The sequence below is a fragment of the Nuphar pumila genome, chromosome 9, assembly GCF_984573655.1.
Source record: "Nuphar pumila chromosome 9, dmNupPumi1.hap1.1, whole genome shotgun sequence".
Classification (NCBI taxonomy): Eukaryota; Viridiplantae; Streptophyta; class Magnoliopsida; order Nymphaeales; family Nymphaeaceae; genus Nuphar; species Nuphar pumila.
The window spans coordinates 12,134,574-12,152,318 of record NC_143257.1 but is presented as its reverse complement, the minus strand read 5'-3'; the positions used below and the strand labels follow the sequence as shown (position 1 = coordinate 12,152,318).

Below are 17,745 nucleotides of genomic sequence, written 5' to 3'. Positions count from 1 at the left end.
TGACACTTTCAGTTGTTTTTTGCATCTCCAAGAAATGAGGGAATCACCTACAAACACACACAAACATATAGTTGAGTGACAATTATTGGGATCTTCTCTTCAATCAGAATCAGTATAAGCAATAAGATTTAAAGATGATGAAGAGGATAAGAATAACCTTTTAGATATAGTTTTCTTGATGTATTAAACTATTTTTAATACAACACATGTGAACGGATGTTGGCGCATGTTGAAACTGACTTGCAGTGTGCACGTCTTGCGCAATGTCTGGCTTGGTAATAGATAGGTACATTAATGATCTGATAAGTTGCCTATAAGGAGTTGGATCATCTAATAACTCTCTATCTTAAGCTCTCATTTTTGCATTTATCACTTCAGGAGTATCTACAAATTTTGTGTCAGTGATTCTCGAACGCACAACAATAACTGCAAACTTGATTTGAGTCAAAATGTATTCTGTTAGCGAGTATGCTACTTCAATTCCTAAAAAGTATCTAAAAAACCAAGGTCAGTCATATCAAATGATTTTTTAAGCAGAATTTTAAATTTTTTTAATTTTCTTCTAATCATTTCCAGTGATGATCATATCATCAACATACAAAAAGAGAATGATAAGTGAGGTACTTGTAGATCTTACAAAAAGAGTAATGTTAGTGTAACAAGATTTAAATCCGTGGTTTAGCACAATTCCACTAAAATGGTTATACCACGCTTTAGGAGCTTGTTTAAGCCCATATAAGACTTTTTAAAGATGAAGAACCATACCATTTTCAATAGTCAGACTAGGGGGAAAATCCATGTACACTTATTCATTTAAATTTTCATTTAAGAATGCATTCTTAACATCTAACTGATATATAAGCCATTTTCTAATGGATGCTACTGCAACTAGACTCTTAACTGTGGTCATACGAGCTACTGGGGCAAATATTTCCTCATAATCTATTCTATATTCTTGGGAATATCCTTTTGCAATTAATCTTGCTTTATATCTTTCTAGGGACCCGTCACTCTTTGTTTTAATTTTAAAGACCTATCTACGTCCTATTGTCTTCTTTTCCTTGGGTAGAGGTTGAATTGCCCAAGTATGGGCCTTGTGTAATGCATCTAGTTCTATTTTCATGGCTTCTACGTGTTCTTTTATGTGTTTAGCTTCTTTGCAGTTAGATGGTTCATGATAGAATGAATTGCTAGAAAGCAAGCCTTATAATTTGGAGAAAAAGATTCATAAGAGACAAACCTATTTGGGGGCCTATGTATACGTTCGGATCTTCTAACACTAGTTTCTTCAATATTTGTTGATTGATTATACCTTTCAAAAACACATGGATTCTCCCCATTATCACGTCTAGAGTATTGTAAGAGATTATTACTCTTTCTTCACTTGAGTCATTAATAGACTCAAAATTATCCATATCATTATTGTCAATAATTTTATTATTTGATTTAGGTAACAAATCAAATAAAAAGGTATACTTGGATTCTTAGGTTTTTAAAAAACAAATCCATTTTCATCTTCAAGAAAAGTAACATTTCTAGGGACATAAAGTTTATCATTTGTTTGATCATAACATCGATAGCCTTTTTGATTTTCGGCATATCCAAGAAAAACACATTTTATAGCTTTAGGAGAGAATTTGTTATATTTTTCAATAAGCACAAAACATTTACATCCAAATACACTTAGCCTTTTCAAATCGGGAGAAATTTTAAAAGGTTTTTCAATAGGAGATTTGTTTTCCAACGTTTGAGAAGGCATTCTATTTATTAGATATACTGCGGTGAGACCGGCTTCGGCCCAAATTTTTTTTGGAATTTCTTTTGAAATAAGTAGGGTCCTAGTAGTTTAAATAATGTGATGATGCTTTCTTTTGAAAATACCATTTTGTTGGGGTGTCCTAGCACAAGACCTTTGATATAAAATACCATGAGTTTTTAGATATAATTGAAATTCATTTGAAAGAAAATTTCCCCTCTGAGTTAGAGCAGAAGACTTTAATATTTGTTTTAAATTGATTTTTAACTAGATTGTGAAAATTTTTAAAGCACGAAAAACTTTGGATTTGAATTTAAGAAAGTATATCCAAGCGTGTCTACCAAAATCATTTATGAATGTAACATAATATGAATAACCACCTTTTGACGTAACGAGAGCGGGATCCCATACATCTGAATGCATTAATTCAAAGATTTCATTAGTCAAGGAAGTTCTAGGTCCAAAAGGTATCATTCACATTTTTCCAAGTATATAATCTTCATTTACAAAATCTTTATCCTTACAAATTTTTTTCAAAAATGAAAAATGAGATAATTTGGATATACTTGGGTGTCCTAATCTTTTATGTCAAAGATCTAACTTCCTTCGCTGGAGATCCTGAACCCAACAAGCCTTAGATGAGAAGAATGCTTTACACCCATAATAAAAAATTTGAGATACTGAAAAAATGTTTAAATCTAATTTTGGAATAACCCTTACATTTAGAACAAATTTTTTTTTGAGATATTATTGAGGTTTCTTATACTTTTAACTTTTAAAGAAGTACCATCGATGATTGATACACATGAAAAATATGAACTAGTGCAATCGGATAATAGAGACTCATTATGAGTTATGTAAAAAGAGCCTCTCGAATCCAAAATCCAAGAAGATTTACCTGTAAGAGAAGATGAGGAGATGGCGGCACCAGATGTAAAAGGAGTGACTTTAAGAATTTGTGAGATAGCCTATGCTATTTGGGCAATTGTCAAATAATTGAAGTTGTCCTCCTTCTTTGATTCTTGAGGTTTTTCACTTATGCCGGCCACTTTCTTGAACTTGGGGGAATCTGGTCTTATATGCCCCGGTTTCTTATAATGATGACAAATAATTTTACCTTTGTATCCTCCTTTATTATTTTCTTCTCTATCGAATTTTCTTTCAAAGTAAGGTGGTTTATAAGTTTTTACAAAATTGTCGGGTCTTGATACAACAAAAACCTCATCATTAGACTTGTGCATTCCAAGTCTTGTTTTTTCTTGGCAAATTTGAACGAGAGCATCACTTATGGAAGGACTCGAAGTCCTATGAAGCAAGGAGGACCTAACTTGCTCAAATTTCAATTGGAGACCATAAAGAAAGGAGAAAAGGTTTTCCCTTTCAACTTGCAATTTCCTCATTTCAATAGCCGAACCTTCTCATTTAGGTTCTAACATAGATAATTCATCCCAAATAGGAGATAAAATACCATAAAAGTCTTTTACACTTTTATCTCCTTGTTTGGTATTACGTACCTTGTCTTGAAGGTAATATAGCTTAGCCATATTCTTTTGAATGAAGGTGATCTTTAGAAAAATCCATGCATCACTTGCTTTTTTAAATTTGATGACGTTGGTCGCGATTTTGAACTCCATGGTATTCATGAACCATTTGAGAATTTGAGTGTTGCTAGCTTCCCAATCCTCTAATTTGTTTTGATATTCTTGCAAATCTTTCTTCTTTTCTTCTTTGGATAGAGCTTTGACTTGATCTCCTTCTCTTCTTGTCAATTTGAGTTGAGGTTTATTAGTGGTTCTACTTACAAAACCCCAAAGCTTTTTACCTTTGATGTGATTCTCCATAGCGGTCGCCCACATCGAATAATTATTTTCGTTGAGCTTGTAGGAAATGACGGAGGCAGAATCTCTTTTCCACGTAATGAAGAATTCTTGTGTAGAAGGAATGGATGAAAACTAAAGATTGAAGAGCACCACTACAAGGAGAGTAATCCAAGATAGCCCTCCACTACTCTAAGAGCCAAGCTCTAATACCATGTAATGAAACAAGAGTGCACAATTACAATTCCAGCAAAAGGCTACACAAGTGCACAAATATAATATGGTCTCTAATGGACCGATGGCAATCTCATAAAAGAGATACAAAAGTATGAAATCCACAATAGCACAAAGACACAAAGCTCACAAGAGCATAAAAGAAAAAAGAGAATTGTATTAACTTCACAAATGCTTTGGAAAAGCATTCCAAAGCAGTCCAATGGACTGACATCCCAACAGCCATAATGATATTACATTTTAAAAAACAAAAAATAAATCAACAAAAAGGTATTTCAGTCCCTAATGGACTGTACTAAAAATACATACTATGAAATGACCAAAATATATACACAATATTTTAACACTTTTGTGCTAGTTGCTCATATGACTTACCATTAGAACAAGCTCCATGAGCTTGGTTTGATATCATAGGATCTGTATTCAGTTTCAGTTGATGAAATAAAAAGTTATTGTTGCCTATTACACCTTTACTAGGCAAGAGAACCACCTAAACCACTTGGTACAAACAAAATCTTATTGTTGCAATAAAATGCTCATAAGCGAATTAGGCCAGTGGAATCCTGTTCATGATAAGATATAACAATTAAAAAAGGACCCTTTGATTAGACTCCCTGAGAAAATCTGTCACACACACATGCACTTCATCCTGATCAGATGAAAAAAATTGTACCACTTCTGGATTTTGTCGAGAATGATTCCGATCTTGTTCATAGTCTATTAGAAAGTGCTCTGGTGGTGTGTGCATGCCAAAGCTCTACTTCCACAAAGATTTGTGCAGGCACGAAGCAGGTCATACAAGTTGCTTAATATCAATTACTAGTGTATTGTGACCATAGTTTGGGTTCTTATTTAAGGTCTGACTAGTATGATGGATGCTGGAATTTGCAGCTTTTGATGTCACTTCTTTTCTAATTCTTTCTGTTTATCCCTTGGGCAACTGGACTTCTGTTGATTTATGTGTGTCTGATTTTTGTTGATTCTTTCTTCCTAACTTTGCTCTCTTGTTGCACAAGCACTTGTTTGTAATTTTATTGGTCAGACAAAGATTTCTTTGAATTTCAGGAAGTTGTTAACTTGGTCCACTCTTTTCTATGTAATATCTTTTATTAGAGCGATACATAAATATTTATAGCAGGCATATACAAGGAGTTATCTAAACCCTCATCTAATTGCTATCTTTTGCAGCTTATCTGCTTGTCAGATTTAGAGCTTGACTACATCAACCCTTATGATTCAGCACCAAGGATAAACAGCACCGTCTTTCCAGAGTTTGCAGTTCATGGGGCGCTGTGCTTATTCTTCCTTTTCACAGGGCACTGGTTTATGTTTCTTCTTTGCACACCCTACCTATGCTACAACATGAAATTGTGAGTCTTCTGTCATTATGATTTTCTTCATTTTTAATATGATGTTTATATAAAAATTCCTTGTTCAAGTCCTATGTTGTTGCCACATCTTCAGGGATCATTTCATTACAGGAGTATGACATTTGTTGTCACATTTTTCTGGAATCATATATCTTTTGTTTTTGAATTAGTAATGATAATCTTATTTATGTGTTGAACTTGAATGCTAATGCTGGTCGGTGACAGAAATCTACTAAACCATTGTCATCAGCAATTTTGGTGATTTATTTCAAAGAATCAGAAGCATTTAAATTCAAAATAAAAAACAATAAGTTATAACATGCGTATGCAAATGTGATCTGTTTCTGGGTGCTGTTTTGTTTTGTGTAACATAACTATATTAGTTCCTTAGAGGGCCAGTACTCTTGGTTCATAGCCTAACAGGGTTTGATATAGAGATTTGTATATAAAACCGTGTTTTATGGAGAAGACTGTACCCATGTGTGTCATCATATTCAGTGCATTTGTTCAACAATGCTGTATATATTAGATGAATGTCAAATGCACCCTTTAGATGACTAGGTGTAAAACGTTTTATTAGAACCCTCCTTACAACATATATATATATATATATACCCTTTAGAGAGAGAGAGAGAGAGAGAGAGAGAGAGAGAGAGAGAGAGAGAGAGAGAGAGAGAGATGCTAGCCAATTTTCTAGCTAACCGGGCTTTCGAAGGGGTTTTCCATGTTTTCTTTAATTCTGACCGTACAGATGCATTCTACATGCTTGATTTTATAGGAATCGACTTTTGGATCATCCGATTCCGATGCGCAGGTAATTTTTTATAAGGTTTAAAAAATCGGTGGTCTAAGATTTTCCTACGTATTCAAGTCTTAAAAAATCATGTTTTTTTATTGAAAAAACATGATTCAAGTGTCGTTTCCTAGTAAATCGACTACACCGAACACATCTGTACGGTCAGATTTGAGTAGAACATGGAAAAAACCCTTCGAAAACCTGGTCAGCTAAAAGGTGGTTTGCAACTACCACCTCTCTCTCTCTCTCTCTCTCTATATATATATATATATATATATATATATATATATATATATAGAGAGAGAGAGAGAGAGAGAGAGAGAGAGAGAGAGAGAGAGAGAGAGAGAGAGAGAGAGAGAGAACTTGTTATCCTTGTGGATTACAACCCCCCTAACAAAAAACTCATTTTTTCTATTTGCTTGCACATCTGATCCTCCAAATGTGATCTAGATGATTGATTTAGTAGAAACTGGTCCTTGGATCACGTTTCTCCAACTTGTATGCCAGGTTTTCTAGAGGTGAACAATGGTTTATAATATACCAAAATTTCCACCCTCAAAATCATATTTTTACGTCAAAAAATACAATCGAAGGGTCGATTCTTACTATTTTGACCATGCTGAATACATCCATGAGTTCAGATTTGGTCAAAACAACCACCCCCTATGAGTTCCAACTAGGAGGTTTGTAACCCATGAGGGTAGCCAATGTTGCGCGCGTGTGTAAAATGCATTCAGATCAAACAAAATTACATGGGATGACCTAGTACCTGATCAAATGGCACATGTTTTACCCATGTCAATTTGATTCAAAACAATAAAAAGGTCAAGCCTGATCAGACCCAACATGCTGCCAACAATATAGTTGAGTCATTGAGGCAATCAATAATCCACATATCATAAAAAAATTTCACCAATAATCTCTTCCTGTATCAATATCCTATTCAGCTAATTATGTTTCGTTGAGACTCAATGCAGGGGATAATCTGATCTAAAAATTAGAGATGCCACTGTATCTACTGAACCACTTACATCCTGAAGATCACATGAAGCACAAAATAAATTCCTTCTGCAGCCATGTTCTTGAGTTTCAAACTATTTTGTATTTGAAAACAATTAGATTCTAAAGTGTCAGCCAGCTAGTAGCTTTATCATTTTATAACATAGGTAATGGGAATTAAAAGAAAACTTCATCTAGAATGCATCTCGAGTAGGATAGAAAGATTCAAAGAAAATATAAATGTCAGCAAAGACCAGTCATCTCAATTGTTCGATAGTCCAGATGGCCTGCATACCATCTTCTATTTTTTTACATGGTTAGTACGTATGAAGATAATAACCTTCCTCCTGTTAATGTTATAACACTGATAAAAATGACTCGGTGACATGGCTGTCATGCAATACATGCAACAAAAGCTATTTGGATTGCCATCCATGATCTTTTAAAGATGGTTATCCGAGCTGTCTCTCTCTCTCTCTCTCTATATATATATATATATATATAGATAGATAGAGAGAGAGAGAGAGAGAGAGAGAGAGAGAGGGTTTATCCAGCATTGAAATCTTTTATATTAGGGTTAGTGTTTGCTATTAAGATTGGACTGCATGCATATACGGGTCCAGATCTGGACCCATATCTCTATTTTTATAATATCAGGTCTGGACTGAAGAGTCTCGGACCCGACCCGATCTGGTGGTTATAAGTTCACGTAAAGAAATAGGGCAAGGGTATTGGAGGCTGATCGATCTGCTGCTGTGGTTCTCCCTCCTATCGATGTGCTGCTGTTGTTCTCCCTCCTCTCCCTTCCAGCAACCAGCAGAAGAGCTGGATACCAAAAAGGTGTGTTTTCTTTCATGGTATCAGAGCAGGTTGAAGTCTAACGACCAGGTCCAGTTTCACCAACCTCTCTGCTTCTTCTTTGATCGTCCCTTGCTCCTGTGAGAGTTAACAAAAAAAAATCCCATTTTCTTCTCTGATTTGATTCTCCTCTGATTTTTCTGATCGTACCCAATCATTTTCTTCTCCGATTCGATTCTCCTCTGATTTTTCTGATCGTACCCAATCGTGCCCCCCTTTCCCTTGATCCTGTGAGAGTTAACACAAAAAAAAGGACGTGCCCGGCCTTATTTCCCCTCTTTTCTTCCTTTTCCCTAAACGTGACCTTATTTCCCCTCTTTTCTTTTCTTTTCCCTAAACGTGGCTGACCTTATTTCCCCTCTTTTCTTCTTATTTCCCTAAACAAGTTTCTTTCTATCGTTACCAGCCACGTTAATTTCATTACCTAATCTGTTCAGATCTGATCATTCAGATTTGATAATTTCCAACAGGCCACGCTAACGTCTGATCTGATCATTCAGATCAGATCTTAACGTCTGAACCCCATATTGATTTTGATTGCATGAAATCAGAAGGCTGTTCCTTTCTTGCATATTCCCCCCCTGCTCTCGCTCTATATTTGATTTTTGTTCCAAATCAGAGGTGCATATATCGTTCATTCACGATATTTTTTTTAGTCAAAGCATATATTCCAAACCACGAGTTGTTTTTTGGACCATATTTGTAATTGTTCCTGATCTCGATTTCTGCAAATCATTTCTGAAGAAATATATCAAGACTGTCCAAAAAAAAATGGACAAGTCTTGGTCATTGCTTTGCTAAGCAATTTTTCTTACATTTCTTTTATTCAACTTGTGTTCTTCTCCTTAGACAACTCATCTTGTCTTCATGGATTCCCCATCACTTCCGTCCAGTTTTTTTGGCCAACTCATATATGAGAAATTGAATAATTCCAACTACTTGATCTGGAAAAGGCAAATTTTGCATTTCATTCGTAGTTTGGACCTCTCTGGCCACCTTGATGGAACAATCCATGCACCATCTGAGTTCATTCTGTAGGAAGAGCGAGATGATAAAGGGGAGGTTTCTAACAAACTAGTTCGCAATCCAGAGTTTACCACATGGAAAAGAAAAGATCTGGCTGTCGTGGCTTACATTACCTCTACTCTTTCTCAAGAGGTATTAGTGGCCATTCCAGATGAATGTTCAGCTAGAGAACTGTGGCAGATACTAGCACAGACCTATTCACAGATTTTAGAGGCTAGGATTCTTCATTTAAAAAGAGAGTTTCAGCTCCTAAAGAAAGACAATTTATCAGTTACAGAATACATGAACAAAGTCAAGAGCATCACAAATCAATTAGCGATGGTGGATTGTGTAATTCCTGACAAAGAAAAAGTTCAACAAGCGCTGAATGGTCTTGGACCTGACTATCACATGTTGGTCACCTCTCTTCTATGCCTTCCTTCATTGCCTAACTTTAATGGTATGCGGGCAAAACTACTACAGTATGAAGTTACTATTAGAGGTGAGGAGCTGATTCAAAATAGCAATCATGAGGTTCTCGTCACAAGTATGGTGGCAGGATGAGGATGTGGAGGTTTTCACGATGGACGGGGACAAAGAAGAGGTAATCAAGGAGGTCATGGATTACTTCCCACGCCTAACATGTCATCCAACTCACTTCCAGTGAACCAGTCCTCTAGACATATACCAACGTGTTTTCAGTGTAATAAAAGAGGGCACATTAAGGCAAATTGTTGGCATAATCCGCAAAACAAAGGCAGATTTAATGGTACTGGGGCTTCCACTAGAGGACAAGCAAGGGATGAAAATGAGAATGTGAAGAATCTCTTGATTTCTGCCCTTTCTGAGTTAAGTTTTAAGCAGATTGAGCAGGGAACTTGGTACATTGACTCTGGGGCTGTTGCACATGTGACAGGTGATGCCAGTAAGATTTCTCAACTCATTCCTTGTCATGATAAATTCAGTATTAAAACTGGAGATGGTGCCCTCCATCCTATTTCTCATGTTGAAAACGTTTCTCTTCCACTCCCAAACTCATCACTTCTTTTATCAAATGTTTATCACTCACCCAGTATTGTTAAAAATATTGTTTCTGTTTTTAAATTTGTTGATGATACTAATTCTTCTGTCGAATTTACTCTTTCTGTTTGTGTCAAGGATCTTCTCACGAAGATGACGCTCGTTGAAGGAGAACCACAGGGAAATATGTATGGCCTCAAGGAGTCTCATACTGCTCGTGCCGTTCCAATAAAGTCACAGAAAGTTCAGCCAGTATCATTCAAAGATTGTTTTAGTTTGTCTCAGTGTAATAAGCCAGACATTGGGCATCGTCGTTTGGGTCATTGTAATCGTTCATTCATTGAAAGACTTGTGTCTAGTGGACTTGTTCCACAATCTAGTTTAAATAATGAGTCTGATATTTCTCTTTATCCCAGTTGTCATTTATGTAAGAGTCATGTTCTTCCATTTCACTCAATAAATCAAAGAGCTTCTGTGCCTTTTAAAATTATCTATTCTGATGTTTGGGGACCTGCCCCACAATCTTCTTTGTCGGGTAGCCGCTATTATGTCACCTTTATTGATTGTTATTCCAGGTATACTTGGATCTATTTTATGAAACACAAATCTGAAGTGTTCAAGTTTTTCCGTGCATTTTGTGCCTTAGTTAGTAATCAATTTGCATATCAAATCCAACATTTTCAATATGATGGTGGGGGAGAGTATCTATCAAAGGAATTTACTGAATTTCTCCAGGATAATGGAATAAGTCGCCGAATATCTTGTCCACACCATGGTTGCCAGTTGAGGAAGCGGGAGCGGGAAGCGATACGGGAAGCGAGGCACTTTCAAAATTTTAGGAAGCGGGGAAGCGTGGGACCACTTAGGACCGATTCGGGAAGTGTCTCGGAAGCGACCTAGGAAGCGTCTCGGAAGCGAGGGGGAAGCGAAAAAAATAAAAATAAAAAATAAAACATACAAAAAATTGGAAAAAACAGGGGAAGCGTGGGGGAAGCGAGGGGGAAGCGTGGGGGAAGCGAGGGGGAAGCGTGGTGGGAAGCGAGGGGGAAGCGTGATGGGAAGCGGGCTTCCCATTAAAGGGAAGCGCGTCCCCCATTAAACAGAAACGCGTCCCCCATTAAAGGGAAGTGCGCTTCCCAAAAAGGGGGGATGCTTCCCCCCACGCTTCGGAAGCGCGACGTTTCGCGCTTCCGAAGCGCGCTTCGGGGAAGCGCGCTTCCCCTTTTAGCTAGGCGCTTCCGGTAACCCTGGTCCACACACACCCCAACAAAATGGTGTGGCGGAAAGAAAACACTGACATATTGTAGAAAGTGCCTTGAGCATGATACATGGTACTAATGTCCTTTTAAGCTTGTGGACTGAAGCTTTTCATTCTGCTGTGTACGTCATAAATCGACTACCCATGAAATTGCTTGCAAACCAATCTCCTTATTTTACACTCTTTGGGACTTACCCTGATTATAATGAATTACGAGTGTTTGGCTGTGTATGTTACGTTCATATTGACAGTTCCCAACATGACAAGTTTCAGAACAAGGCAAACAAATATAAGTTCGTTGGTTATGCTGATCAGTACAGAGGTTATCGTTGCTACGATCCTACTGCCCATCGAATCAGAGTCTCACGGAATGTTGTGTTTGATGAGACCCATATCGAGAGCTCAGGAAGGATAGAAGAACATAACGTAGTTGGTGACAGTTATCAACCGTGGCTTGCTGCTGAGGTATTCGATCAAATGGCCACCCTCGATACTTCCTCATGCCATTCTATATCGTCTGAACAAAGTAAAACCGATGTGTGTTTACAAAGGGAAGAATCACCAAATACCCAGGACACTATGCCTGCCGTTTCAGATGTTGCCAAGTTCCAAGGAGCTGTATATGTACGACGGAATAAAGATAATGCTCTGCGAACTGATGTGCAGCCTAGAAGACCTGAAAGGATTCATTATCCTATTGAAAGATGGGTTAGTTATAACAACTTCTCTACGGAGTTACAATTGTTCCTCTCTCAGATTGAAAATCAGGATGAACCTATTAGCTTTGCACAAGCGTCTATGTCACTTAAATGGGTTGAAGCCATGAATGACGAAATGAGAGCCTTACATGAGTGTGGAACTTAGGAGATTGTTCCTAGACCGTCACACAAAAACGCTGTAGGGCCTATAAAATAAAGTACAAACCTGATGGATCCATCGAGCGCTACAAGGCATGGTTGGTGGCAAAAGGTTTCACCCAAGAATATGGGCAAGATTACGATGAGACTTTTAGTCCTGTGGTCAAGATGGGAACTATTCGACTAATTTTGTGTTTGTCGGTTCAGTATGGATGGACTCTCAGTCAGCTTGATGTCAAAAATGCATTCTTACATGGTAGCCTAAAAGAAGAGGTGTACATGGAACAACCCTCTGGCCATGCAGAACACAGCCCCAACACATGTTTGCAAACTACGAAGAGCCATTTATGGGTTAAAGCAGGCTTCTCGTTTTTGGTTTGACAATTTTTCTCTCGAAGTTCAACGATATGGTTTCATTCGTTCCCACCTCGATCATTCATTGTTTATCTTCTGTGACTGTAAGGTACGTACCTTGATTCTTATATATGTGGATGACATTATTATTACTGGAAATTCAGATGAACACATAGAAGCCACCAAGGACTTACTGAGTCGGCAGTTTAAAATGAAAGATTTGGGAGTCTTGCGTTATTTCTTGAGAGTTGAAGTGGATAGACAAAATGAATCTCTTTCATTAACTCAACACAAATACACCTTGGATCTATTGGAAAAAGCAAGCATGACAGATTGTAAACCACTATCCACTCCTAGTGTATTAAATCACAAGCTCAGTTCTCAAGATGGGGAACCATATAAAGACTCCAGGCTGTATCGTAGTCTCGTTGGTATGCTTCAATACCTCACCTTCACCAGACCAGACATTGTGTATGCCGTGAACCAAGTGTCACAATTCATGCATGACCCACGAACAGAGCATATGAATGCTGTTAAGAGAATTCTTCGATATTTAAAAGGAACTCTTGGAGATGCCCTAGTCTATAATCAGTCCAAGTTCAAAGGAGAGCGACATCGAGTGAATGTTTACACAGATGCCGATTGGGCTGGAGATCCAGATGACAGACGATCAATTTCTGGGTATTGTGTTTTTCTTGATGGAAACTTGATAGCATGGAGTAGCAGGAAACAACGTGCGGTTGCACGATCCAGTACAAAAGCTGAGTATCGGTCTATGGCGGCGGCTACTGCAGAAGCTACATGGCTGAGACATCTTTTGACTGAGATCGGAGAATTTATTATGCCTACTAATCTCTTTTGTGATAATCAGAGTGCCATACGAATTGCCCTCAACCCCATTCATCACAGTCGTACCAAACATATAGAAATTGATCAACACTTTGTTCGACAAAAGGTCGAAAATAGAGAAGTTGAACCAGCCTATGTTCCCACGGCTGATCAAGTGGCAGATTTGTTTACTAAGGGACTTACTACGTCCATTTTTTGTTTTTAAAAGGCAAGTTGTCCATGATACAAAACCATGCACAACTTGAGGGAGACTATTAAGATTGGACTGCATGCATATATGGGTCCAGATCTGGACCCGTATCTCTATCTTTATAATATCGGGTCTGAACTGAAGAGTCTCAGACCCGACCCGATCTGGTGGTTATAAGTTCACGTAAAGAAATAGGGCAAGGGTATTGGAGGCTGATCGATCTGCTGCTGTGGTTCTCCCTCCTCTCCCTTCCAGCAACCAGCAGAAGAGCCGGATACCAAAAAGGTGCGTTTTCTTTCATTTGCTACAGTTGATTGTATTTATAATCAATTTAGCAAACATCAATTTTTTTTCTCACATATAACATCATAGATATGATCATGTATTTATTAGTGGGAACCAACTTTTGTATTGCTGGAATCCATGTATACAGGTTCTGGTGATCCAAAAATCAAAGGCTATGAACACATCAATTTTTTTTGGCTGATAAAAACATGTTTTTTTGTAGAAAAAACATGATTCAAAGGTTGATTCCTACTAAATTTAGTATGTCGAACACATCTATGAGGTTTGAGTCAAAACAATTTGCATCATAAGATCTCAACCTGATTGTAGGTATAATCAATTATAGCAAATATATATCCTTTATATTAATGTTAGCAACATTCTGTAATGAAATGGACTAAATCCAAAAATGTCACTTATGGACAAAAAAGAATACACTTCAATCAAGTAAAACACTTGATTGAATAAACCACATCACCCTCACAAAGGTCAAAATATATTTTGTTATTGCATAGGAGAACTCTCTTAAAGAGTGAAGAATATAAAGGCCATGAAGGCCTATTTATAATACAAGAGTACACAAAAGGGGGCAGCTCCAAGTGGCTGTTGGTGTAACGCCCGTTCAAAAAAAAAATCATGTCAGACATGTACCCTGCACGTGTTAGACACGTGTCGGTGTTTGGTCTGCTGTGTCGGGCTCGGATCCGGGTCCGAACCAGACCCGTGCCTAACTCGGACTCGGGTTCTCGAAGCCTCGAGCACCTGCGTCTTTTAAAAGACGCAGGCATATTGGGCGAGGGCCCAAAACCCTCGCCCCTTCTCTCTCCTTGCCCGTTCTCCTCTCGCTCCTCCCTGCGGCCACCGAGCGTCGGCGACTCGCCGCCGGCCACCTGTTCGTCTCCTCTCTCAGTCCGACATACCCTCCGACAACACAAGCACGCTGACGACTCTTTTGACCTTCGAAGCCGACATCGGCGACATTCGAGCAGTCGACGACCAACGCTGACGGCAACCTCCAAGCTTCGGTGAGCCTCCGATCTCCTTTTTCTGCTCCCATCGGCGATCGAAGCCGACAACGGCCTCCGAGCATCGTTGACTCTCCTGTGAGTGACCATCGCCACCTCCCGACTGGCGGTCGGCTGCGCCAGAACCCTGACGCCAGGAAAGTCAACGCCCCTTCCACTCAGCCGCTCTCCCTGTTACATCGGCGGTCTCGTTTCTTCCGACCACCTGACGTCTACAGCTGCCAGCGACAGTACCGTCGCTGTTCCCTCTCTGCTTTGGTTGTCGTGGTACCCGATGATCGCCATCTCCTCTCTTCTCTGGCCTCCTGACGCCGGCGAACCCGAGAGCCCTTCCCGTCTAGTCGTTGGTTGCACCAGAGCCCCTTCTGACTGCCGACCACCGTCGCCAACCATCTCACCTTCCGAGCTGACGTCGGCGACTCGCCGTCAGCCACCATCTGCTCCTGCCGGTGGCCAACAACCACCTCTGTCTGGCAGTGCCTCTGCCAGACCGCTTCTTTGGTCAGCACTCCGGTGAGCCCCCTTTGTCACTGCCTTTCTCTTGTGTTGGGCTGGCACCACCCAACATCGGAGCAGCCCCATGCGAGCAACCCCGACGACTCCCTCTTCACCGCGGTTTTCTGAGGTAAACCCTTCCCTCGTCTTTACTCCTTTTCTTCTCCTTTGTGAGGAGCTGGTCGACAGGGGGCTGAGCCCCTGTCGTCACCTCTTGTCGGCAGGGGGTTACCCCCCTGTCTTTTTGCAGTGGGTTGACAGGGGGGCTGAGCCCCCTATCGTCGCCTCTTGTTGGCAGGGGGCTCCACCCCCTGTCGCTTTATTGTTTTTTGGCAGGGGTTTCGCCCCCTACCTCTTGGGGTCCTCTGTCAGGGGGCTTTGCCTCCCTACCCCATCTTGTGTTCGGTGGGGGACAAGCCCCCTACCTTCTTTTGTTTCCCGACAGGGGGCGAACCCCCCCTGTCGTTTCTCTTGTTTTTCGGTAGGGGGCTTCGCCCCCCTGCCTTATGTTGTTGTCCCGGCAGGGGGCGGAGCCCCCCTGCTCTCCTGTTGTTTCTCGGTAGGGGCTGAGGTCCCCCTGCCTTTGTGTTGCTTCTCGACAGGGGGCTTCGCCCCCTGCCTTCAGTCGTTTTTCCTGCAGGGGGCGGAGCCCCCCTGCACCCTCTGTTGCTCCTCGGCAGGGGGTTCTGTCCCCCTGCCTCCTGCGTTTTGCCGGCAGGGGGCGAAGCCCCCCTGCTTTCCTGTTTTGGAGCAGGGGCTTGCCCCCTGCATTTCATTTGTTCTTCGGCAAGGGGCTTTGCCCCCTTGCCTTGTTCTTGCTGCCGGCAGCCCCTGTCTGTTTCGTTCCCAGCAGGGCGGTGCCCCTGTCCAAGATCCTGTTCTGACAGGGGGTGTTTCCCCCTGTCTTGTTGTTGCATGTCTCATTGTGGCAGGGAGCTTCTGCTCCCTCCCCTGCCTTTCTCTGTGCTGGCAGACAGGGAGCTCCTGCTCCCTGCCTTTGCTGTTGCTGCCAAGCAGGGTTGAGGCCCCTGCCTCTGGCACCCTTGTCTGCAGGATGCAGGTTCCTACCTCTGCCTCATGCAGGCAGGAGACCTTGCTGCCTTTGTTGCTTCTCGTTTATACTACGACGGATACTAACGTTCTAAGTTTTCCAGGTTGAATGATGGATCTCGCTCGCCCTCTGTGGCTCGAGCTCTTGTTTGCTTACGCCGCAGGCGTACGAGGACCTGCAACCCCTTAGGGTAGGGGATTCTTGCGTGAAAGGACAATGAACGGATAAATGCTAAAATAAGGAAAGATAACTAAAAGAGGACGATATATGTATATGTATAATATATATACGTATGTCTTTACCTTCAAGGACGCGGTTTCGCGATCCTTGTCCTCTTTACTTTCTCGCATTTTCCTTTCTGTTGCCGCCGCGTTATATGTGCCCAATCTTTTCATTTCTGTCTTTATATTTCATGTCTTTTAACACAAGGACGCGGTTTCGCGATCCTTATCCTCTCTACTTTTCCGTACTTTACTTTGTTGCTGCCCCGTGCTTTGCATCATGGCATTTACTTGTATATGTCTGCCTTTTTACTCCAGGACATCCTGGTCATCTTTTACATTCCCGCACTTTGCTTTCTGCATTTACTTTTATTTCCCCACGCCTTATGCGCCTTGGCTTTGCTACTTGCTTTACTCTTCGTACTTTACGTTCCTGTGTTGTGATGTTGGCTGTGCACTTACTTTCGTATGTGTTCGTCTTTACCTTGTTGCCGCACTTCGTGCATATGCTTTGCTCGTGCATGTATTTTTATCTCTGTCGTATGCTCCCTTACTTGCTTACGCTTATCGTTTAATCGAGGTGCAACCCCATGCCTTGTGAGTCGTCCTTTACACTTGTTAGTCAGTATATGATCTTATATCTCGTGAGTTGCTTACGTAGTTGTCTGCTTGTGTGTTTCGATGGTCGATGTATGATTCCATACCTCGTATGTAGCTCTAGCGTTCTATCCTCGCGGTGTAGCTTCGCCCATGGAGTCTTGCCCCTCGATTTACCATTGCATTAATATGTGCACGGGTTTGCCCTTTGTCAACTTGCACTTCTTGAGTGCAGTTTCGAGCGTATAGTGTATATCGTTTTACTTGTCTTAAAAGCCACGACACACACTTATGCACTTCGGTTCTCCAAAGATGATGGTCTTATGTGCAAACCTATTTTCAAAGATGTATGGTTTTGTAAAGCAGAGATAGCAGTTGGATCTCCTAAATCGATGTATTTGGGAGAGGTGTGTTACAACCTCAGTTCGCCTATCCGATACGACTCAGATAACCTTGTTTAGGAGCCTGTGCACGAGGAGGGCGGGGATCCTAGCGAGGTACTTGCGCCATCGCTAGATCGGCGTTACATCACTTCTGATGCGAGACCTAGTTTCTAGGCTTTCTGGTTCAACCAAGATAGTAGCGCCTTCCTTCGTGAAGGTATTGTTGGATTTCTTACGAGGAATCCATGTACCTCCTTTTGTAGTTGCACTCTTAGTCATGTAGGATATGTTTGGGCTACGAAGAGCAAGACGAAAGGTCTGTAGT

General features: G+C 40.6%; 1 protein-coding gene across 1 annotated transcript in view; it reads left to right on the top strand.

Moving 5' to 3' along the window:
- The window catches only part of LOC149828421 (protein cornichon homolog 4-like), an 81,376-nt gene that overhangs the window by 46,955 nt on the left and 16,676 nt on the right, over nt 1–17,745 (top strand). Inside the window, exon 2 of the mRNA XM_090016841.1 lies at nt 4,996–5,177. Coding sequence (XP_089872967.1) covers nt 4,996–5,177 — 182 coding nt within the window. The remainder of the gene's footprint in view (nt 1–4,995; nt 5,178–17,745) is intronic.